General features: G+C 34.1%; 3 protein-coding genes across 9 annotated transcripts; 1 reads left to right on the top strand and 2 right to left on the bottom strand.

Annotated features, from left to right (window-relative positions):
* Window positions 1–481: 481 nt before the first annotated feature.
* Window positions 482–3,758, top strand: LOC123882230 (chloroplastic lipocalin). Its single transcript, XM_045931044.1, has 5 exons — window positions 482–696; window positions 819–945; window positions 1,938–2,183; window positions 2,528–2,818; window positions 3,232–3,758. The coding sequence occupies exons 1-5, from the start codon at window positions 623–625 to the stop codon at window positions 3,508–3,510; spliced, it is 1,017 nt and encodes a 338-aa protein (XP_045787000.1). The 5' UTR covers window positions 482–622; the 3' UTR covers window positions 3,511–3,758.
* Window positions 3,759–4,117: 359 nt separating this feature from the next.
* On the bottom strand, window positions 4,118–17,233 carry LOC123922646. The gene is made up of 10 exons (XM_045975341.1): window positions 15,837–17,233; window positions 14,556–15,648; window positions 14,158–14,454; window positions 13,277–14,047; window positions 12,710–13,183; window positions 7,361–7,893; window positions 6,053–7,148; window positions 5,658–5,951; window positions 4,777–5,547; window positions 4,118–4,688 (listed from the first exon to the last, which is right to left on the bottom strand). Exons 1-10 carry the CDS (start codon window positions 16,325–16,327, stop codon window positions 4,200–4,202), a joined length of 6,309 nt encoding a protein of 2,102 aa, XP_045831297.1. The 5' UTR covers window positions 16,328–17,233; the 3' UTR covers window positions 4,118–4,199.
* LOC123882229 (putative pentatricopeptide repeat-containing protein At3g47840) lies at window positions 16,345–23,635 on the bottom strand. 7 transcript variants are annotated; one of them, XR_006799743.1, is made up of 7 exons: window positions 23,466–23,635; window positions 22,517–22,693; window positions 19,543–21,617; window positions 18,895–19,182; window positions 18,508–18,780; window positions 17,298–17,379; window positions 16,345–16,390 (listed from the first exon to the last, which is right to left on the bottom strand). XR_006799743.1 is itself a non-coding variant. In XM_045931043.1 (4 exons), the coding sequence occupies exons 2-3, from the start codon at window positions 22,680–22,682 to the stop codon at window positions 19,546–19,548; spliced, it is 2,238 nt and encodes a 745-aa protein (XP_045786999.1). In that variant the 5' UTR covers window positions 22,683–22,693; window positions 23,466–23,635; the 3' UTR covers window positions 17,455–18,803; window positions 19,543–19,545. The 7 variants fall into 7 exon arrangements, 3 of the variants coding, with proteins under 3 accessions (XP_045786999.1, XP_045786998.1, XP_045786997.1); XR_006799744.1 differs by having other exon boundaries at window positions 18,895–19,155; XR_006799742.1 differs by having other exon boundaries at window positions 18,895–19,138; window positions 23,497–23,635.
* Between the last annotated feature and the right edge of the window lie 1,726 nt (window positions 23,636–25,361).

Raw genomic sequence — 25,361 nt, 5'->3', positions numbered from 1 at the left:
AAATACTTGAGGGAGACGTCACATTTCCATCCAAAATCTTAAGACGTTAGGTTAATGAGTCACCTCTCTTATAAATTCAACATTATTCTTAATTCATAGTCAATGTGAGACTTAACCACCCACACTTTTTTTTGACACACTTGAAATCCAACTATTTGAGTTATTGAACATTTTAAAATTCAACATAAAGTCCATAAATTGAAAATTATAAAGATAATTTGATGGTTGAGGTGGATGAACTAAAGAGTAAAATGATAAGAAGACTAGGGATTCAATTTTCATCCACGGTAAAACTAACAAAAAAAAACTAACAATACTAATTACTTATATAGTATGATGATAAATAAAATTCTAAACGGGCATTATAATAAAAAGAAAAGAAAAAAGAGTGAGACTTAACAAAGAAAATGCTCTTAGCACTCTTGATAGCAAAAATAGGGGGTGGAGATAGCATTGTCTTTTGAGAAAGAAAACTCGGAAAGTGAGACAGGTCCAACTTCAATCATGGGACCGTTGTGAACAATGATGTTTCAAGAAGATCTTTTGTGTCATGAAAAAACCAGAACAATAGAAAGATCACAATGTGCAACACAACACAGTAAACAAGTGATAAAGCAAAGTCATGGTAGAGATTTTTCTAAGATCATCACCTCATCTACTTCACTATACCTCTTATCCTCCCATTCATCATCACAGGTAACAAACCAAATCCTCTCTTTTTCCTTTTCATTAATTTCTACTACTATATCAATTATTGTTGTAGTTTTGTTTCTGAATCCTAAGTTTTTGTATTTATATTCAACTATTTTGGTTTGTAGACAATGCAAGGGAGTGTCAAGAAAAACACAGTTGAAGTGTTCACTGGATATTCCAAGTAAGGTTCTGACCAAACATATCTTATCTGGTCTTGCTGCTACTTTGATATTTATCTCTCCAGTAAATCAGGTTTGTATTATATTCCACAATTCAATAATTTTACTATTTCACATTTCAGATATTGTACACAGATTTTAGTTATAGTGGTGGTACTTAATTAATAATTTTTATGATTATGATTCCAAAATATCAGACATTGGCTAGAGGAAAAGTCACTAGATATTAGTTTGTAATATTGTGTGCCATTACATTTTTCTATGGATTTTTTTCATCGATACCCCATCCGAAATGAATTATAAGCGAATTTTACTTCATCAATTTAGAAAATGTTAACTACATGAATGTTTGTTTCCATGTTTTGAGAGCCTGCAAACACGAGTTTTTTTGACACGCCAAATCCTAGCTTCTCATTTTCCATGTGTGAGAAGCTCCAGATATGCGGCTGCAGCAGCCCATTGCGCAACCAAACACGCTTTACTTCTCCCCTATTTAATGATATTATATCTGTTAGAGTCTTACGTCGGATGTGAGATGGCCTGAACATGAGATTCTAAGTAGAGACAATCCTCATATTACAAGTCGGTTTTGTAAGGTTGAGTTAAGCCCAACCCAAATTCTAAGAGATGGTATCAGAGTCTCCTCCAAGATCCGTTGGGTCACATGTTATTAGGTTTTCGCTATAGTGCCGCTCACCATTTATATCCATGTACCAAGCTCAATAATGTTGGCCGTGAGGGTGTGTGTTAAGAGTCCCACGGGCGTGAGGGTGTGTGTTAAGAGTCCCACATCAGATGTGAGATGACATGAACATGAGTTTATAAATAGAGGCGATCTTCAGCTTACATGAGTTTATATCGCTCATTTAATTTAGCATTGTGTATTTTTCAATGAATCAATTGATTAGTTATGAAGTGTAATTTAATTTTCTTATTGAGATTGCATAGACTAAAAATTATTGACTACATTTCTTAATATACTTGGTTTGATCAAATTTTACTTATATTTCGTTCCGGAGATAATAGATATACTTTGTATTCACGCTTTACTTTTTCCATCAACAGTCTATAGCAGCAGATCTATCTTCTTCTCATCAACAAAATATATGCCAGCTTGCTAGTGCTAGTGAAAGTGCAGTGAATTCACCATTTGAGAATGAATCCAATGAAAAGAGTGAAAATCTAATGATGATGAGAGGTATGACAGCCAAGAATTTTGACCCTATCAGATATTCAGGAAGATGGTTTGAAGTTGCTTCGCTCAAACGCGGTTTTGCTGGACAAGGCCAAGAAGACTGTCATTGCACTCAGGCAGGTGAATGCTAAAATCATTATTCCTCTCAATATGTAGGAAAAATAATTATTTTAGATAGAGTGAATTGCATTTAGGTTTAGCATCCCATACTAGTCAATGTGAGATATCGAAGTCTCTATCATAGCATGGCCTCTGAGAGTCGAGTCGAGGACTGCACTCTATAACCTTTCTGGTCAACCCCTCCGTTAAATGCTACCTATTAAGGGGTAAGAACCGAGCCACTTAAACACTCCACCGAACAATCCTATAAAACAAAAATACAGCCACATGTGCATATAATCGATTTTTTATCATCCATAAGCTTCTTGGTATTAATTTTGGTACATTAATGATATTTCAGGGTGTGTATACATTTGATAGGGAAAAACCAGCTATCCAAGTTGATACTTTTTGTGTTCATGGGAGCCCTAATGGATATATAACTGGCATTAGGGGAAGGGTTCAATGTCTTTCACTAGAAGATATGGAGAAAAGTGAGACACCGCTTGAGATGCAGGAGATGATCAGAGAAAAATGCTTTCTCCGCTTTCCTACATTGCCATTCATTCCCAAGTTGCCTTATGATGTCATTGCTACTGATTATGACAATTTTGCTCTTGTTTCTGGAGCTAAGGACACAGGTTTTGTTCAGGTATGAAAAAATATATACTTTTTAAGCACTTGATCAAGAATTAAGGGTCTGTTTGAATTTACTTATTTGAGCTTATCTAATCTACAGGCATAAGTTTTGTGAAACTATGTGAGAGCTTATAGAAACCTGTTTTTGACATGTTCATAATCTGTTTTCAGCTTATTTGAGCTTATCTAAACTGCTTTTGACATGTTCATAAGCTTTTCAAGGCTGTGTGTGATAGCTTATGACATTTGCAGGACCGACACTTCTGAACCATGGAGGGTTCGGTTTTCGACACATGTTCAATTACTTTCATTTCATTAAATTATTAACAATGTCTACGTGTCAGTGTCATGTCAAATGTCCATGTCTGTGTCCGTGATTCATAATATGCACAATTAGAATTCATTTTCCTTTGATCAATATTACAGATATACTCAAGGACACCTAACCCTGGACCTGAATTTATAGCGAAATACAAAACATACCTTGCAAATTATGGATATGATCCAAGCAAAATTAAAGATACACCTCAAGATTGTGAAGTAATGTCCAATAGTCAACTGACAGCTATGATGTCCATGTCAGGAATGCAACAGGCACTAACAAACCAGTTTCCTGATCTTCAACTCAAGGGCTCTATTGCATTTGATCCACTCACAAGTGTATTTGACACATTGAAGAAGCTTGTTGAGCTTTATTTTAAGTAGTAACTAATAACTTAAGTAAGCTCATTTATGTTTCTTCATGTTTTGTGAGAAGTTATATTAATAAGGATTAAATATGTTTCTGGAAAACTATAGGGACAAAAAAAACATATTTAACCCTATTAATAATTATGCATTCTTGTGTGTAAAATAATATCCTTGATATAAGCCTATTATATCAAGTCCTCAAGGTATCACTTCTCAACAAGTTATATTAATAAAACGTAAAAAAAAAAAAGTTTTATTAATAACATATTATAACAATGTACTTTTTATTAGTAGACGTGTAGTTTTTATTAGTGTTGTTCATATTAGACATTTAATATTTTTTTACACATATTCTTTATTAAAAATTTATGCAACTGGTCTTATAAGTGTAGCTTAGTTGATAGTTATCAATATGACCAATTTTTTTAAAAAATAGTTAATTATGCTTTTTTTTTTTTTTTTTTATTTAGTCACTTATGATTTGTTCCATGTTCGGTAGTAAATATTTCTCTAAGAATATAGAAGTGTAATCCAAAATATAAAAAGAACCATAACTCTCTCTCTCACTAGTAAATCATCAGAGACAGTCAATGACACGTTTAAAAAGAGACAACATATTATCATCTTTAAAATACAAAAACAGTATATTTATTAATGATTCTATTGAGTTTCTGGATTTTTCATCAACCAATTCTATAATATGGCTAATGATTTGTTAAATACATTTGTGAGTTTAATTGCTCTAGATCCTCCTGAAATATCCAACGATAACCACAATTTTTTACCTCAAAATGCAAACCATAAACTTCCAATTCAATAATATCACGCAATCCCTCTGATATACGATTCACATTGTGAATAAATGTTTCCCTAGTGATAAAAATTAGACACAGGTGTGGTAAATTAAGTGCTGTAACCAGATCTTTTCCATGATGTATGTAAATATTGTACCTCCTAAACAAACTTTCTTTAACTTTAATACCGAACCCAATACCAATAGTTGGATCATCATGTGCTACAAGTGTTATGCAGCAAGCAAAAGAAACACCTATGAAATTCTTTTCATCCATATTGGGTAATGGTCCCATGCTTATTGAACTGCCCACATTTTGTTTATTGAACCACATTGGAATTTGCATTCTAGGAATGACAATATCAATCTGATCAATTGGGAGATCGGATTTCATGTACGCCTGGTGCCATATAAATAATTAGTTATGTATTAGTTCAATCAAATAATAAAAGAACCATATCCAAAAGGAAAAAAGATGGAGTAAGCACCTGAAGGAGTTGTATCATCCAAGGAAAAACTGTTCTATAACAACATTCTATGTCAGTTAAACTCGGGCAACCAAAAATATTTAATACAACGGACCTAACATAATATGTTTCTCTTACTGGCAAGACAGTTTTTGATGGGAGTTCAGGTAAATATTTCAGCAGCTTACAGTGCTCCAAGTTCAATTGTTCAAGTTTGAAAAGTTTCTTGATGGAAGGTAATGTAACAAAATTGTTACCCCTCAAATTTAGTGTTTCTAAGCAGTGTAACCACCCAATAGCATTAGGGATTTGAGCTAGATTGCAGAAACTTAGGTCTAGATGTTGTAAACATGACAAACGAGACACCAAAGGTAACAATAAACCAATTGGATCTCTACTTTTTTGAAAAGTAAAAAATCGGGAGTGTGAGTTTAAAACTTTGTGGATGAAGGATGTTGGTTTGTATTGGGTAGTAATTTCATTGAATTCAAGCATCTCCAAATGTTCTATTTTTCTTTGTCCCTCTGACCAAAAATTTGGGCAGCCTGAGAGATTTAGAGATTTAAGAGAACTCAGACCAAAAATTTTGTTAGGAATACTAACAAGATTTGTACAATTTTTCAAATTTAATTCGGAAAGCCTTCTTAAGGTACCAATGGATGGATCAATCTGCACAAGTTTTATGCATCCTTCAAGATCTAGGTACTCAAGATTTGGAATCTCCAAAAAACTTGGCATCATAATAAGATTTTTCGAGTGAGAGAGATAAAGACGTGTCAAATTATGAAGAGGCTGCAGATAATATATGGTCAGTAAAAAGAAACAGATTAATAATCACATTTAAACTTTAATTCATTTCTTTAATAAACTCTAGTGAAGAGAAAAGATGGTGTTTATTGTACCTTTGTGCCCTCCCATAGTTGCCTGATGTTGCTATGAGGTAGGATCAGTTCAACAAGTTTATCCGGTTCAAAACTCGACGGCAAACAAGTGAAAGGATATTTATCCCAACGTAGATACCCCAATTCACTTGAAAGAAAATTGAGACTTCCTGAGAAATTCAAATTCCACAGTATGAGCAATTTAAGGCGATTCATTTTTGCTAAACTTTCTGCCCTCAATGTTGACATTGCTTGTATTTCATCAATTTCAGAAGAATAACGCTCCAGAACTATGGCTTCAAGGTTTTCTGATTCCTACAGTATTGCAATGACATTAAAAGTGATATATACTTTGAAGTTATTAATAGAATATAGAAAAATTGCAAGAAATAATTTAATTTCAATAACTATTTTACCATGTTTTCTGACATAACTTTGTGGACATCCTTGTAGTTCCACAATCTATTCCACTTTCTTGGTTCTTTGGGTGATTTTTCTCTAACGATACTCTTGCCAAGTTCTTTGAATAAATCATGCATAAAAATATGCCCATACTGAAAAGTAATGAATGACTTATCATGGAGAACTCTTAAACCAATTTCAGGATGAAATCCACGAATATCTAAAAATTTCTTCACATATGTCTCCTCATGTCCATCAAAGAAACAAGCAATATCAAGAAATATACCCTTTTCTGTATTGTCTAGCCCATCATAACTAATTCGGAGTACATCCATAATACCTGCCATTGGTTTCTCTCTTAATCTTTCCAATGCACTTCTCCATTCAGAGACATCTCGACCATACAAAAATGAGCCCAACACTTTAATTGCTAATGGAAGGCCATCGGCATATCTTAGTACATCATTTGTCAAGTTTGTGTAACCGGTCATGATTTCATCACTTTTGAAAGCTTTCCTACAAAACAATTGAAGGGCATTACTACGATCCAAGAGTTCAACTTGATAAACTTCATCTACTCCATGCTCTCTCAAGATATGACAATCTCTAGAAATTATGACAAGTCTGCTCCCAGTGCCTAGCCACTCACGTTTCATGGCTAATTTATCCAGTTGTTCAACTTGATCAACATTATCAAGGATTACAAGGGATTTTATTCGACATAGCCTAGTTCGAATCAAATTAGATGCCATATAATGATTGCATATCTGAAGATTTTCTTCTTCTAGAGTTTGACAAAGAAGTTGCTTTTGCACTCCTACTGGGCCATCACCTCCATAAGTTTTACTTACATCATCAATATAGCAGCAAGCTTCAAATTGATTAGAGATTCTACCATACAAAGCTTTACCAAGAGTTGTCTTCCCTATTCCACTCATTCCAGAAATCCCTACAACTCGAACATCATCATCGGAGTCCAACATCATAAGCTTTTCTAATTCTTCCAGTTGTGAGTGCATCCCAACTACATCGTCACCTAATGGTGAAAATTTGTGACCCAATAAGCTTGTTACCACTTTAATAATTATTTCAATCGCTGCATATTCTGGCCTAAATGACCAGGAGATAGAAATTACAAATCATCACATGACAATCCAAAATAGAAACCACAAAGGTTAATTGATAAAATAATTCATGAACCAAAAATTATAACAAAAAATAAATCAAATAAAATGAATTAATTCAATAAAACAAGGTAAAGTTTTGTTAATAAACTTAAAAGTGTTGATCAGCTTGTTACAAACATAGAAAAAATTACTTACTTATCCTTTAAATCAAAACCAGAGAGGTTGGCTACTTGTGTTAGAGCTCCCCTCCATCTTTGCACTTCCTCCAAGTTTTCTTTGAATTTATCTTCATGATCCGTAAAGGCTTTTTCAAAATCTCCGCTTTGCTTTCGTACCTCAGATGGACTCACATCATAGAAAATAGGTAGCACAGGTTGTCCTAATACTTTGCATTCAGCAATTTTTGCTAGTTCCCGCAAGCACCATGTGGAAGAAGCATAGTTTCTCGAGAAGATAACAATTAAAATTTGAGATCCTTCAATGGCTTTTAGAAGGTCAGATGATATATCTTCCCCTTTCTTGAGCTTTATATCATCCTTGAAGGCAACAATGCCTTTTCTATGAAAAGCACCAAAAAGGTGATCAGTGAAATTGTTGCGCGTGTCTTCACCTCTGAAGCTCACAAACACATGATATTTCCATGTCATTCTAGATGAAGAGACAATTTGGTTGCTACTACAAGCCATTGAAATTGTAAAAGCCAAAACTAACTTGCTGATGAAGATGTACTACTTTGCAGTTTTGCTGTGAAAAGAATAGTCTGACTTGGTACATTGAAACAACCAACAATCAAATGGCCTTAAATAATAGTTGCAGTATTCTTAGTTGAATCATTTTGAGGGTCTTTGTTACCATCTTCCACCAACATTCTATGTAACATCCTTGAAATTTCCCGCTAACATCTTGGTAAGTTCCTTTCAATTTCATACTAATCACTAGTTTTTGTTACACATTTCAATTTCAGTGACCGGTTCAACAAAGGGATCAGGACCACACGTTTAATTTGGGTCAGATTTTTGAACAAGGGGGGAACCAAGCATGTCACATTTATAAGATCACTTGTGAGCATTCACTAGTCGCATGGGTAACTCAAATCAAGGTTGTCAGAACCGGACCGGCCGGTCGGACCGTGAAAGTTTCGATCAGTTTCATGCGCAACTTGCAATTCATCATTGCATTTAAAAGAAGAACACACAACATTGACAATTACATTCAAAGTTTGAGAAAAAGCATGAATATCATATACTTCTTTAGATCATCCAAAAAGAACAAGCTAAAATTGGTGGATAAATCTTACAATGAACATAAGGACATTTTTGAAGAATTAAACATTCAACTTCCCGATAATGATCTCTAGTCAAAGGTTATTATATCATCCAATTTTCACTCCAATGATGAACTCAGTATCTCAAAATGGACCCCATAATTCATCTCATAATTTTTTTCGGGGGTCAGTTCTGGCATTAAGTGGTTTCAGCCCCTTCAGATCGCAGTTGCGGGCCGCGGTCCTCCCTACCAAGTTCAGCGCCAATCACCACTGAACCAACTAACGATTGGTTCATAAATTTATATTTTAAGTTTTTAACTCATTTAATTTTAGTTTAGATGAAAATATTATTTCACTTATTTTACACTTTAGTCCATTACTCCATTGCCGTGGTTTTAATTTTTTGGCAAAATTACACTACAGGTCCTTTATCTTATTTTTTTGTAACAGTTTGGTCCTTTATCTTTTTTTTGTAACAATTTGGTCCTTTATCTTTTTTTTTTGTAACACTTTGGTCCTTATCTTATTTATTTATAAAAAATAAAGGATCAAAGTGTTACAAAACAAAAAAAGATAAAGGACCAAACTGTTACAAAAAAGGGACTAAAGTGTTACAAATAAAAAAAATAAAGGACTAAAGTGTTACAAATAAAAGATAAAGGACCAAAGTGTTACAAAAAATAGATAAAGGACCAAAGTGTTACAAAAAAATAAGATAAAGGACTTGTAGTATAATTTTGCCTAATTTTTTTTAGTTTCCTACTTCTAGAAGAACTAACCTCATCTTTTCTAATTTCTAAATTTCATCTCAGCCATGAGTTTAGAAAGGGACTCTCACCTACTTCCCTCGTCAAACTTGGACTTCGATTTAGAGTTGTTTCAAGTCTCCAACTTCTTCCAACAAAAGAATAAAGGTTTAATTAGTCTATTGGTCCCTTAAAGATATTTTAGGTTTCACAATGGTCCCTTAAAGAAAAAAAGCTCCGGATTGGTCCCTTAAAAAAAAAAAGACCCGGATTGATCCCTTAAAGACATATATGTTTGCCATATTGGCCATTTTCGTTAAATTTTAACTCCAAATATAACAAAAAATTCCAATTGTTAAAATTTTAAAAATTAATAAGGTTTTTGGTGGACCACTTAGACTTAACGACATCCACAATTCAGTCAACTAAAACTAACGTTTTTTGTGAAAAATTGACGGAAAGGACCAATGTGAGAAACAAATGTGTCTTTAAAGGACCAATCCAGATCTTTATTTCTTTAAGGGACCATTGTGAAACCTAAAATGTCTTTAAGGGACGAATAGACTAATTAAGTCAAGAATAAATTTTACGGTGAATCTAAAAAGAAAATATTTTTAAAGCAAAATTTAGTCCCACATCAGATAGATAGGACTTTTGAGAAGAGTTTATAAAGAGGAGACAATCCTCACCTTACAAGTCGATTTTGTAAGATGAGTTAGGCCTCGATTTTCGTGACATGGTATCAGAACCTATCAGGTCTATCGTTGGCCTTCCGACATCGTTCACGCTTCAGGCCCATTGGGTCGGGCTGAAGCGTGAGGGGATGTGTTAGCGGCCAACACTAGGTAGGATTTAGTCCCACATCGGATAGATAGGACTCTTGAGAAGAGTTTATAAAGAGGAGGCAATCATCACCTTACAAGCCGGTTTTGTAAGGATGAGTTAGGCCTCGATTTTCGTGACATTTTTATATATAAAACTACATGGCATATTAATTAAATAATAAAAAAATGTCTCCGCGAGCATAGCTTAATTATTAGGGACATTGCATAAAAAATGCAAGGACCGGAGTTCGAATCTTGATATTCTCACTATCTCATCTTCAAAAAAGTAAAATTCTAGCATTTAGACTACCGGACAAAAGAATAAATAATATAATAATAATAATAATAATAATAATAAAAATAATAATAATAAAAAGAGATAGACACCCAATAACTTCACTTTAATGTTAACGATCTTCACTATTAGAATTGGAGAAGCATATACTCAACCACAAAAGCTAGCTTAAGAGTTAAAGTTTGCACTACACTTATAAAGGCTATTTATGCTGGAACGTGGAATCAACAACAACGGGTGGCCCAAATATAAGAGGTCTCCACAACAAACAACAAATAGATCTATGATAAGGGTATACCTACCTGTTATTAAACAAATATTTATTTTTCAATTTTGACATGTGCATATAATAGATTTTTTGTCATCCATAAGCTTCTTGGTATTAATTTTGGTACAATAATAACATTTCAGGATGTGTAACTAGCATTAGGGGAAGGGTTCAATGTCTTTCACTAGAATATATGGAGAAAAATGAGACACAACTTGAGATGAAGGAGATGATCAGAGAAAAATGCTTTCTCCGCTTTCCTACATTGCCATTCACTCCCAAGTTGCCTTATGATGTCATTGCTACTGATTATGACAATTTTGCTCTTGTTTCTGGAGCTAAGGACACAGGTTTTGTTCAGGTATGAAAAAATATACCTATACTTTTTAAGGACTTGATCAAGAATTAAGGGTATGTTTGAATTTACTTATTTGTGCTTATCTAATCTACTGGCATAAGTTTTGTGAGATTTTTTTTTTTTTGAAGAAGCTAAATTAGCCCACCCAAATTGGCGCCAGAGAGAATCGAACCTCAGACCTCAAGAGGAGCACACTCCCAGGTCCCAAGCCAATACCAATGCACCAACCCAAGTGGGTTTAAGTTTTGTGAGATTGTGTGTGAGAGCTTATAGAAACCGTTTTTGACATGTTCATAATCTATTTTTAGCTTATTTGAGCTTATCTAAACTGCTTTTGACATGTTCATAAGCTTTGCAAGGCTGTGTGTGATAACTTGTGACATTTGCAGCACCGACAATTCTGAGCAATGGAGTGTCCGGTTTTCGACACATGTTCAATTACTTTCATAATATACCAGTTAGAATTCATTTTCCTAATATGCACAATTTACATAAAATGCACAATTAGAATTCATTTTCCTTTGATCAATATTACAGATATACTCAAGGATACCTAACCCTGGACCTGAATTTATAGAGAAATACAAAACTTACCTTGCAAATTATGGATATGATCCAAGCAAAATTAAAGATACACCTCAAGATTGTGAAGTAATGTCCAATAGTCAACTGACAGCTATGATGTCCATGTCAGGAATGCAACAGGCACTACCAAACCAGTTTCCTGATCTTGAACTCAAGGGCTCTATTGCATTTGATCCACTCACAAGTGTATTTGACACATTGAAGAAGCTTGTTGAGCTTTATTTTAAGTAGTAACTAATAACTTTAGCTCAATTATGTTTCTTCATGTTTTGTGTGAAGTTATATAAATAATTATGCATTTTTGTGTGTAAAATAATGATCCTTGATATAAAGCCTATTATGTCAAGTCCTCAACAATTTATAGGGTAGGGTATGACTTCTCTTTCTCTATCAAAGAATTGTTTGACCAATTGGATCTCTACTTTCAATTTATGGAAATTTTTCCGTCGTTTGCATCACCACTCCAATCTGAATAAGTGTAGCCTATATTACTTATGCATCTGCATTGATATTCGTTGTGGCTTTGATCTATTTCACCATTTTCTTTGCTGAAGCCATGTGTGACTTTCTAGGGTCCTCCATAAATCAGCTTACTAGTCCAACAGTGTAAGCAATATCAGACCTAGTGTGAAAACGAAGATATCTTAATCAGCCTATCAAATTTCTATACAAAGTGACATCAAAAAATGGTTCCTCAATATCTTTCCTAAGTTTGATTCCAGCTTCATCTAATGTAGCTGCTGAATTGCTTCTCAACATATTAAATTTCATTAGTACATCAGTGTCATATTTTCTTGGATGACGTTATATTCCACTTTTTGTTGCCACAAATTCCTTGCCTAAGACAAAACCAAAAAAAATAAAAAAAATCCTTGCCTAAGAAATATGATATATGACATTTCAAATTCACACATCATTTGCTTCTTAAACTCACACACATATATATCCAAGACTTTGGCATTTAGCAGCAGTAGTAAATCATCAAGAGACAATCAATGACCAAACATGTTCATTATCACTGTAACAATTAACATTAATATTGACTCTAGCATAAAAAGAGAACTGGCAAACAATCAACATATTATCATCTTTAAAATACAAAAGCAGTATATTTATTAATGATTCTATTGAGTTTCTGGATTTTTCATCAACCAATTCTATAACATGGCTAATCATATGTTAAATACATTTGTGAGTTTCATTGCTCCAGATCCTCCTGAAATATCCAACGATAACCACAATTTTTTACCTCCAAATGCAAACCATGGGGACAGTAAACAGAAACTTCCAATTCAATAATATCATGCAATCCCTTTGTAAGATAAGTAAGTTCTTTCCTAGTGATAAAAATTAGACACAGGTGTTGTAAATCATCTGTAACCAGATCTTTTCCATGATGTATGTGAATATAGAAATACCAACACGAGTTTACTCGTTTATTTTTAATACCAAACCGAATCCAAGGTGACCTTTCATAATCTAAACTAAATGGATCATCATGTGCTACAAGTGTTATGCAGCAAACAACAGCAACACCTATGAAATTCTTGTCATCCATATTGGGTAATGGTTCCATGCTTATTGAACTGCCCACATTTTGTTTATTGAACCACATTGGAATTTGCATTCTAGGAATGACAATATGAATCTCAAGGAGATCGGATTTCATGTGCACCTGGTACCATATAAATAATTAGTTATGTATTAGTTCAATTCAATCAAATAATAAAAGAACCATATACAAAAGGAAAAAGGATGGAGTAAGCACCTTAAGGAGTTGTATCATCCAAGATAAAACCATTCTATAACAACATTCTATGTCAGTTAAACTGGGGCAACCAAAAATATTTAATACAACGGTCCTACCATAATATGTTTCTCTTACTGGCAAAACAGATTTTGATGGGAGTTCAGGTAAATATTTCAGCTGCTTACAGTGCTCCAAGTTCAATTTTCTAAGTTTAAAAAGTTCTTTGATGCTAGGTAATGTAACAAAATTGTTACCCCCCAAATTTAGTGTTTCTAAGCAGTGTAACCACCCAATAGCATTAGGGATTTGAAGAAGATTGCAGAAACTTAGGTCTAGATGTTGTAAACATGACAAAAGAGACACCAAAGGTAACAATAAACCAATTGGATCTCTACTTTTTTGAAAAATAAAAAATCGGAAGGGTGACTTCAAAACCTTGTAGATGAAGGATGTTGGTTGGTATTGGGTAGTAATTTCATTGTTTTCAAGCATCCCCAAATGTTCTATTGTTCTTTGTCCCTCTAACCAAAAATTTGGGCAGCCTGAGAGATTTAGATATTTAAGGGAACTCAGACCAAAAATTTTGTTAGGAATACTAACAAGATTTGTACAATTTTTCAAATTTAATCTGGAAAGCCTTCTCAAGGTACCAATGGATGGATCAATCTGCACAAGTTTTATGCATCCTTCAAGATCTAGGAACTGAAGATTTGGAATCTCGAAAAAACTTGGCATCATAATAAGATTTTTCGAGTGAGAGAGATAAAGACGTGTCAAATTATGAAGAGGCTGCAGATAATATATGGTCAGTAAAAAGAAACAGATTAATAATCACATTTAAACTTTAATTCATTTCTTTAATAAACTCTAGTGAAGAGAAAAGACGGTGTTTATTGTACCTTTGTGCCCTCCCATAGTTGCCTGATGTTGCTATGAGGTAGGATCAGTTCAACAAGTTTATCCGGCTTAAAACTCGACGGCAAACAAGTGAAAGGATATTTATCCCAACGTAGATACCCCAATTCACTTGAAAGAAAATTGAGACTTCCTGAGAAATTCAAATTCTGCAGGATGAGCAATTTAAGGCGATTGATTTGTGCTAAACTTTCTGCCCTCAATGTTGACATTGCTTGTATTTCATCAATTTGATCATAAGGATCAGGCTGCAGAACTATGGCTTCAAGGTTTTCTGATTCCTACAGTATTGCAATGACATTAAAAATGATCGATACTTTGAAGTTATAAATAGAATATAGAAAAATTGCAAGAAATAATTTAATTTCAATAACTATTTTACCATGTTTTCTGACATAACTTTGTAGAAATCCTTGTAGTCCCACAATCTATTCCACTTTCTTGGTTCTTTGGGTGATTTTTCTCTAACGATATTCTTGCCAAGTTCTTCGAATAAATCATGCATAAAAATATGCCCATACTGAAAAGTAATGAATGACTTATCATGGAGAACTCTTAAACCAATTTCAGGATGAAATCCACGAATATCTAAAAATTTCTTCACATATGTCTCTCTTTTTCCACGAAAGAAACAAGCAATATCAAGAAATATACCCTTTTCTGTCTCCAATAGCCCATCAAAACTAATTCGGAGTACATCCGTAATACCTGCCATTGGATTCTCTCTTAATCTTTCCAATGCACTTCTCCATTCAGAGACATCTCGACCATACAAAAATGAGCCCAATACTTTAATTGCTAATGGAAGGCCATGGGCATAATTTAGTACACCATATGTGAAGTCTGTGTAACCAGTCATGATATCATCACTTTTGAAAGCTTTCCTACAAAACAATTGAAGGGCACTACTATGATCCAAGAGTTGAACTTCATAAACTCCATCTACTCCATGCTCTCTCAAGATATGACGATCTCTAGAAATTACGATCATTCTGCTCCCCGTGCCTAGCCACTCTCGTTTCAAGGCTAATTTATCCAGTTGTTCCACTTGATCAACATTATCAAGGATTACAAAGGATTTTACTTGACATAGCCTAGTTTGAATCAAATTAGATGCCATATAAGGATTGTATATCTGAAGATTTTCTTCTTTTAGAGTTTGACAAAGAAGTTGCTTTTGCACTCCTATTGGGCCATAACCTCCATAAGTTTTACTTACATCAATATAGCAGCAAGCTTCAAATTGATTAGAGATTCGAGCATACAAAGCATCAACAAGAGTTGTCTTCCCTATTCCGCCCATTCCACAAATCCCTACAACTCGAACATCATCATCGGAGTCCAACTTCATAAGGTTTTCTAATTCTTCCACTCGTGAGTGCATTCCAACTATATCGCCAGGTAATGTTGAAAATTTGTGACCCAATAAGCTTGTTACCTTTTTAATAATTTTTTCAATCTCTGCATATTCTGGCCTAAATCATCACATGACAACCCCAAATAGAAATCACAAAGGTTAATTGATAAAATAATTCAAAAACCAAAAATTATAACAAAAATAAAATAATATATAACGAATTAGTTCAATGAAACAAGGTAAAGTTTTGTTAATAAACTTAAAAGTGTTGATCATCTTGTTACAAATATAGAAAAGATTACTTACTTATCCTTTACATCATAACCAGAGAGGTTGGCTACTTTTGTTAGAGCTCCCCTCCATCTTTGCACTTCCTCTAAATTTTCTTTGAATCTATCTTCATGCTCCATGAAGGCTTTTTCAAAATCTCCGCTTTGCTTTCGTACCTCAGATGGACTGACATCATAGAAAATAGGTAGCACAGTTTGTCCTAATACTTTGCATTCAGCAATTTTTTCTAGTTCCCGCAAGCACCATCTGGAAGAAGCATAGTTTCTCGAGAAGATAACAATCAAAATTTGAGATCCTTCAAAGGCTTTTAGAAGCTCAGATGATATATCTTCCCCTTTCTCTAGCTTTGTATCATCCTTGAAGGCAACAATGCCTTTTCTTTGAAAAGCACCAAAAAGGTGATCAGTGAAATTGTTGCGTGTGTCTTCACCTCTGAAGCTCACAAACACATCATATTTCCATGTCATTCTAGATGAAGAGACAATTTGGTTGCTACTACTAGCCATTGAAATTGTAAAAGCCAAAACTAACTTGCTGATGAAGATGTATTTTGCACTGTTGCTGTGAAACTTAAAGGAAAAATTAAATATAATTGTAAGTTGTTAAGATTTAAGTGGAAAGAATAAGCTCACTTGGTACATTGAAACAACTAACAATCAAATGGCCTTAAATAATTGTTGCAGTATTCTTAGTTGAAACATTTTCATGGTCTTTGTTACCATCTTCCACCAACATTCTAATGTAACATCCTTGAAATTTCCCACTAACATCTAGTCAAGTTTCTTTCATCCCCACCACTACTTTTTGTTGCACATTTCAATTTCAATGGTCGGTTCATCAAAGGGACCACATGTTTACTTTAAGTACAGTCTCTTCTCTTTGTCAAAAAGGAAATGATGACCGGTTTAATTTGGGTCACATTACACTATTTTTTATAAGATCACTTGTGATAATTCACGGGGTGGGATGGGTAGCTCAACTAAAGTTGAAGGTTTGAAGGTTAAGGGTTCAAGTCTTCACAATGTGTAAAAAAATAAACTTAATGTACCAATTACGCGTCCTTTCATATCACAATACACATTACCATTTTTCAATTGAAACTGGTAAGGATTACATGGCTATTTGATGGGATGAACTTCATTTCACTAAAATAATTTAATGTTGTCAGTAAAGAAAAGTGGAAAAGGCAAAACAAGAACCATAACAAATGAAGACAACAGATCAATGCACTGGGAGTGATAGTGTGAAACCAACAACCTGAGTGTAACGGGGGATTTGAGAAGCATAATGTAAATGAAGTTGCAAAATTAAATAAATCACCATCAATTTCCACAAGCTAATATAATGATTTCATTTTCAATTTTCAATTTTATAATAAACTTTTAAGTTTTTCCCCCAATTAAACTACATAGTATATAGTAACTAAATATTGAAAGCTTGATTGAATGAGAATATGAGAGAGGTGAGATTACGTACTCAGTCCCCTTCTGCCTGAGAATCCGAAACTGCTTAAAGGAGAGAATAGCTTGCCATTCTTCCTCCGATTTCTGGTCAGAGCCTGCAGGAATGGAAATGGTGAGAGTTGGGTGGAGTGAAGGTGAACTTGGGTGGAGTTGGTGTGGAGCCAGTTTGGTTTTTTTTTTTTAAATGATTTTTTATAGTATATTGTATTTTTGTTAAAAAAAAAATTTAACAAAGAATTCTTTTTTATAGAAACTTCAAATAAAAAATTAGTTTAAATAGCTTCTTTTAAATGTCGTTTTAAGTATTTTATCATTTTGTAATAAAAAAAGGTATTTAATCATAATTGTGATTTTTATCAATAAAAATATAACAATTATTTTTTCACTTCTTCGTATTAAAAAATGTATATGTCACCAAGGCCTAAACCCGATCCGACCGGATGGCGGTGCATGTGACACCCAACATTGTATGTGAAATCCTCCATTTACAAAATTGGATATCCCTTGGTGCACATCCCAAGAAGCTATCCTCTCATATATAAACACTAATAAGGGGTTTGTTTCCTCCAATGTGTGACTTAAAATAAGTTTTTCTCAATTCACACTACACACTTAGTTCTACACTTGTGTTTAATATTATTTTTTTTTGTCATGTAACCTAATAGCAAGACTCACACATTCAAATGTGGAGAAACTTGGAATCCGAAGTTCGAACCCCGACCACTCCAATAATGTCCCTGATATAACTACCATTTGAGCTACACTTATGAAAACACTTGTGTTTATTTTTATACCAAGTTTCCCTCGAAGCTACCAACTTGCTCCAACAAAAATACAAGTAAATTATAAGGTTTTTTTTATGTGAATATTTTCCTAATTGACGTGCAAGTTCTCATTATTATCAAGTAAACAATTGCTTCTGCTACTTCAAAACTGAGATGTAAACATTATATGTGGAAAGGAGCAAAACCAAGGAAAAAACTATGTATACAAATTATTTACCAATATATCTTTAACAACCATGTTTGTCTATAAAGCCACTATGTTTAGTTTAGTGGTGAAGAATTTAGGTAATATAAACGATTTGTCAAAAAAAAGTTATAAATTATAGTAAATTGTTACTGTACTTGACCATGTGCCACAATCAGAGACATTATCTTCAATAAACAACTATCAGTTTAGGTTGTGTATAATACACAACATGTGCAAAGGGTATTCCGTACCTAGCTTCACAGTCGAGAGATTTGGAAGCGCAAACAAAAAGCAACAAACCGAGGTGATGGTAGCATGCAGAAAAATGCGACCATGGAGAACAAAGCACTGCTAATTTGTTTGAACAAACCTCAGTGATGCAAATCCACACACAGCAACATTGTTCTTCCCTTGCTCTTAAGGATGTATTAATATTCCTTCAGCATCTCAATAAAGAACAATATAGAAGCAACAATCCACTCAAATCCATTGCATGTTTTAAATACTCCCCAGCCATCTTCTAACTGCAAACAGATAATACAGTGAGCTGCAAAAGGAAATAAAAACAAACATCAAGTGCCTCCAAAACTAGTATTGAATATGACAATAATAAATAAATAAATATTCAAAGCCTTAACCATGCATTAGAGTCAACATCTACAACTCAAGGAGATCTTTAGGAGTTTTGAAGGGGAGTAGAGTGTTTGTGAATGGATTGATCTGGAATGGGATTGAGTAGAATAACAGAACCTCATCACTGTCTCTCTTTAAAGTTCCAGTAGCAAGGCAACGGGAATCTTCCTCATTGTGATGAGGAGTGTGTCGGCTGAGCTCCTGTTCAGAAGCCCTTTTCTTTGATGACAGAAAGGTGTACGCAGCATCCTCCATTGAAGTAAAAACTTCTATTACCCAAAGTTTCAGTACAACTAAAATTACGGTCAGAAGGTACAGTATACATTCAACGTAAGAGTAAACTAAGCTATATGGATGACTGTAAGTGTGTGTGTCTATATATATATATATATATATATGTGTGTGTGTGTGTGTGTGTGTGTGTCTATATATATATGACTAATTCTAACTTGCACAACAGCACAAGTAACATAGGTGTTGCATCCTGCACAATATTCATTTACCATTGTATAGAGGAGGTGCATCATAGGCAATGGTACACTCTCCTTCCCCATCTCCCTTTCTAGGACACCAGTTTTTTTGCCTTCATACTTTCATGTACATGTCTGCAAACTTATTTTTATTATTATTAAAAAAAAATGCACAAACAATACCTTCTAATCTTCAACATCTTCTACAATAGAACCTAAATCCAGCCTAGCATCTCCTATACTCGTGCTTAGTAATTCCAAAATGGTTGTTATATGTTGACTTAGCGGATGAGATTGATCCCCAGCAACAAATGTATTTAATTGATCATTGACATTAATCCAAGACCATCCTGGCTCCTTTATTACTCCCTTTGACTTCATTAACTTCCTGAAATGTGCCGCTTCCTTCCATCTTCCACTGGCAGAATATATGTTAGCAATAGTGATGTAAGTTCCAGCAGAATTTGGATCCAAGCGAAGTATATGTTCTGCTGCCCAACTTCCCCGATCAACATCACCATGATCCTTACATGCTCTGAGTAAGGTAGACCATACAACATCATCACAAGGGAATGGCATGTTTCGTACCATATGCTCAGCTTCACTCAACCGCCCTGCTCTGCATAGAAGATCAATCATGCAACCGTAGTGCTCTTTTGAAGGAGTGATTCGGTACGCATTAGTCATTAACTTTAAGTAGTAGAAACCAAGATCAACCAATCCAGCATGGTTACAAGCAGTCAGAACCCCAATAAACGTCACATAGTCCGGCGTTAAACCAACACGGGAAATATTCTCAAACAAGCTAATAGCCTCTTGGCTGTAACCATGTTCCGCATACCCATTAATCATTGCAGTCCATGATATGATATCGTTAATGTTTATACCATTAAAAACTTTTGAAGCCTCTTGTAGATTTCCACTTCTTGAATACATACTAATTAGAGCACTATGAACCATTGCTTCATGATCTAAGCCAATGCCCAGGGCATGAGCATGCACCTGCTTACCTTGCTCCAGAAGTGCCATGCTTCCACAAACACTCAGCACACTAGCAAGAGCAAATTCATTTGGTTTCGGTCCTTCCCTTCTCATCCATGATAGATAGTTGAAAGCTTCTTTTGCGTGATTTCCTTGAGAATAAACAGAAATTATAGTGCTCCAAGAAATAATATCTTTCCTAGTCATACCATGAAATACCAATGAAGCTTCCCGTAACAGCCCACATTTCGAATAAAGAGTGATGATGGAATTTGCCACCGACAAGGCATCTACCAAACCTAGACGCAATACATGGCCATGTATTTGCTCCCCCCATTCAGTAACAGCAAGACTGGCACAAGCAGAAATTATGGATGCAAAAGTATACTCATTGGGACTGACATTGGATTTCCTGAATCTTTTAAATGCATCCAATGCTTGTTCTTCTTCACCCATCTGTACATAAGTTGTGATAAGGTTCGTCCATGAAACTACATCTGGCATCCTCGTTTTTCCAAATAATTGCATGACATAGTCTGGTTTTCCACATTTATTATACATGGTACCAAGAGTATTAACAACAAACGCAGTTTCATTGAACCCTTGTTTTATTGTTTGTGCATGTATGGCTTTCCCATAATGCAACAAACCTGAATCAGCAGATGCCTTTAAAGCAATGGCAAATGTATGTGAATCATAGCCCACTTTTGATCTCCACATTTCAGAAAAGTACAACAGTCCCTCCAAACTGTAACCAGCATGTACAAGCCCCACAATAATTGCAGTCCATGATACTACATTTCTTGTTGTCATTTTTTCAAAGACACTGCGACCTTGTTCTGTTTTTCCTACTTTCATGTACATGTTTACAAGGGCACTGCTGACAAAAACAGAGTTTATCAAACCAGATTTCACTGAAAATCCATGCAATAATTCTCCAAAATATATATTCATGCCAAGTGCACAAGCCTTGAGGGCAACACTTACCACAAATTGATCCTTTTGAAGTCCAGAGTCGACCCACATATTTGAGAATAAGATCAAAGCTTCATTCGAGTCTGCAGCATTGACATAACCCGCTATTAAATTTGTCCATGATATCTCATCTCTGTGAGCCATTCTATTAAACATATCCCTAGCTTCACAAATTTTTCCCAGTTTCATTAGTTGCTTCAGTTGAGAGTTAAGTTCAGGCATATTAGGCACATAAAAGGCAGTTGGAGCTCGCTCTTCCAGTTTCCCCTGCCAGATCATATCTCTTCTTTCAGTGGCAGTTCCTGCATATATACTAATCTACATAAGGTTGAAACTTGGTATAGAAACACGAATACCTTAGAATTACCATGCAAAGCTTACATGAATACTTAACAACTATTATTAATTAATCCATAATTCGATCAACTGAAGCATTAAGAGAAGACTTTTTAAAGTCAGGTTGCTATTATATCCTTACAGATGGAATATGCCATAATCTGAAATCAGAAAGAAAAATCCCTAAAACAAAACCATATTGTAAACCTAGGCGCAGACAAAAAAGGCATGCTCAAAACAATAAAATAAAATAAACTAAGACTAGACCTAATTAGAGTTCAAATGACAAAATTCAATAGTACTCAACAGAAGATGACACCAACTTGATCAAAATCTTCCACTTTAAAAGTAAAACGAAGTAGGAGAGAAAAATTTAGCATATAACACTAGACAGTGATACAAAGTGTTACCTAATTCCTTCAGTAACCATAAGTTAAAAAAAACTAAAATATATGCATAACAAATATATCATAGAAAAGACAATAAAAGTCTCAAACAAAACAATAGAGTAAATAGACATTTTGGTCTTTCAGTGTGTAAGTCATTGTCACTAGTCATTGAGTGTATCCAAATTATAACACAAAACATGTATCTTTTGCTAGTCAATTTGGTCCTCATACTTGTCTTTGGTTGGTTAGTTTGGTCCTACTAGATGTGTCATCCGTTAGTCAATTGGTTCTACGAAACTACTAACAGAAGGCATGCTTTTTCTTTTTTTAATTTTTATTAATGCATTTAGAACTATATTGACACAACCTCACATTTAGGATCAAAATAATTGTTTACTCAAACAATAAAACACACACTCATATATTGTTACATTATGCTAGGGAAATTCATTCATTCAAAAACTAAAATAAAGCACCTGGATAGACATAATTGAGTGGTGGATCGAGGTTCCTTGAGCATGGAAGAGTGTTTTCATTGATATAAAATGAATCAGCAAGGGCAAGGCCAGGAGAAGAAGCATAACAGCGATACACCAAAACACGTCGCGTAAGGCCGTTGAAGAGTTTCAGGAAAACATGCATCCTTTCTCTGGCTTTGGAAATGAAACATAGATTCCCAAAATCAACTTTTATGCATTATTCTTATTTTATAATTATAAAAATAAGGTTGCATATATGTACATGACAATATGGGGGAAAGTATCTGGTGTGACAAGGGAGATGGGGAAACAGTGGACCAGTGGGTGCAAAATGTTTAACTACAATTAGTTTATTACAGATACAAAAATAAAAACACAAATTTTAAACTAATTTTGACGTACAATTTGCAAGAAATTGAATTGGCAGGAGATGAGTTGCACAATTAATTGGGAGCAAAACATATATGACCAAAGATGAACTCTCAAACCAAATTTAGTCCATTGCAGCCTTTATAGGATTACTCCCCAAATTTGGCCACCACAATTACATGTGTTAGCGGCCAAAACTCGGTGGGAAGGATTTAGTCCCACAACGGATAGATAGGCAATCCTCACCTTACGACCCGGTTTTGTAAGGATGAGTTAGGCCTCGATATTCATGACAACATGGACATCTAAATGCATACTAAATCAACTCATTATTCAGTAAAGAAGAACGCTCATAATTTAGAAATTCAAACTAGGCATAAACAAATCCTAACACTAAATCTCAGTTAACATCACCTAAATTTTAATATCAACCAACTAACAATAGCTTCATGGACTTGTAGTATGCCCCATTTATCAACAAATATTATCTTATCTACTTGCAAACAAGTTATAGCCATTAGTAGCATGTTTTTCTCAAAATCAACATGAACAAACTCACTGACATTTCAACAAATACCTTGCGTGTAAAACTCACAAATTTTTTGTACCAGATTTGAGGGAATTTGCACCAGCTGGAAGAACTTATGCAGAAACAGAAACAAGGATTAACTCGGTGCTCAATAGGTGGCGAGCAAGAACGACGGCGACAGTGAGTTGAATGCGGTTGCACGGTGAGGTTGTGAACTGAGGTTAGGAAAATATTTGATTTAATTTTTTTTATTTTTAATATTCGAGTGACGTGTCTAAATTTGTCTAAATGAATGATTTTAATTAATTGACTGTGTAAAATGATTTTACTTTGCCAGATCCGCATATTTTTACATGATGAATTTTCAATTGTTTTAACTATTTCTTCCAACACCCGTGTTTCTTTTATACTACTTGAATTTTCAATTTTGTCTTGACAAAAAAAAATGGTTTTTATAAACTAAAATTTATTCTGAATTTGCACTCGAAAAAAATCAGTTTCTGTGAATCAATTTTTTCTTCAAAGGCAAAATTGAAATATTGAGGATATAAAAGAATCACGGGATCGGAAGAGAAAACATCTTCTTACATGTCGATGATGCAATTTTAACTCACGTGAAATGTGAGCTGAATCATTTCCAAATGAATCGAATTTCGTTGGCTTCATTGTTTCAACTTTCGAATATTGCCAATGGCATTGAGAACATAATCAATCATCCAATGCACATCTCATGTTAATGAAAAAATATGAATATGAATAATATGCAGAACATGATAAAAAGAAAAGTTTGTCACGCATGAAAAATACAAAGACAAATGATTAAAAAATAACATTTGAGTGCTAACTACAGTTATCCACTAACAAAACCATGTCTAAAATAAAAAGCATTTCTATAAATCAATCAACGCATGCATGCACAAATTGTCCTAATCTATTCCTATGTTTGATCAAAAGTTTTTCATTGGGTAGCTATATTCTTTTTGGTCAGGTAGTCTAGTAGTTGATAGAATTTCGGGCAAATAAGTGGAGTGTTCGAGGTTCAAATTCTCACTAGTCATTTCTACCTACCAACTGAGCTAAACTCGCGAAAATGGATTATTATCAAGTTTTTTTTTTTCTTTCTAGCTTCTGAAATGGAATCTATGGTCAAGAAGTTCCATGTACAAACAAGTGAATGAATTACCCGTGAATGACTACATAATAAAGACCGTGATGAGGGCCCCCAATAGTGGTGTTTTGAAGAGAGTTTGAATCACATGCTCCTTAAACTTGCTCTATCTCTTTTGAGTAATAAAGTAGCACCAATGAATTCACACACTAAACAGTAAAATAAATAAAGAGAAGAAATAGATTGCCAATATTTTATTTTTAAAAAAAAAAATGTTGGATGAACCCAATAATTGCAAATATATATCAAGTCCTAGAGTCTACAAGATCTAATTCAAGCGATAAAGTTAATATTGTTAGGATTAACATTTTTATCTACATTGAAACTCAAAATCTCACAATTACAAACCTAAAATTTAGGTGGTAATTCGAACTTTTTAAATAACATTTTGTGTAAGTTGACATTTTCACATCTAAATGTTTTTTTAATACATAATTTTAGAAGTTGGAAGATACCTAAAACTGGTCATGGACAAAATATTTTAAAGGACGATTCAGATAGATAGCATAATAATACAAATGCAAAACAACAAAATGTTGATTCATGCATCTTGATTTTTGTCTAATTTCATAATTACGTTTCAACTTATTGATAATTATAGATTTCGTAAATGATGATCATCTTTCACATACTTCACCATATATAACCAAAGTACAAAATAGATAGAGCCAACTGAGATAAAAGTAAAGTCATTCATACTTCTCTAAACCTAAAAAGCACTCTAATAATTAATTGCTATCCTTACCTAGTTAGCACTTAGCATGCTACTTGCCAAT

This window comes from Trifolium pratense, linkage group LG4 (assembly GCF_020283565.1).
Source record: "Trifolium pratense cultivar HEN17-A07 linkage group LG4, ARS_RC_1.1, whole genome shotgun sequence".
In the NCBI taxonomy this organism is placed as follows: domain Eukaryota; kingdom Viridiplantae; phylum Streptophyta; class Magnoliopsida; order Fabales; family Fabaceae; genus Trifolium; species Trifolium pratense.
This window is presented reverse-complemented; position numbering and strand designations above follow the sequence as displayed.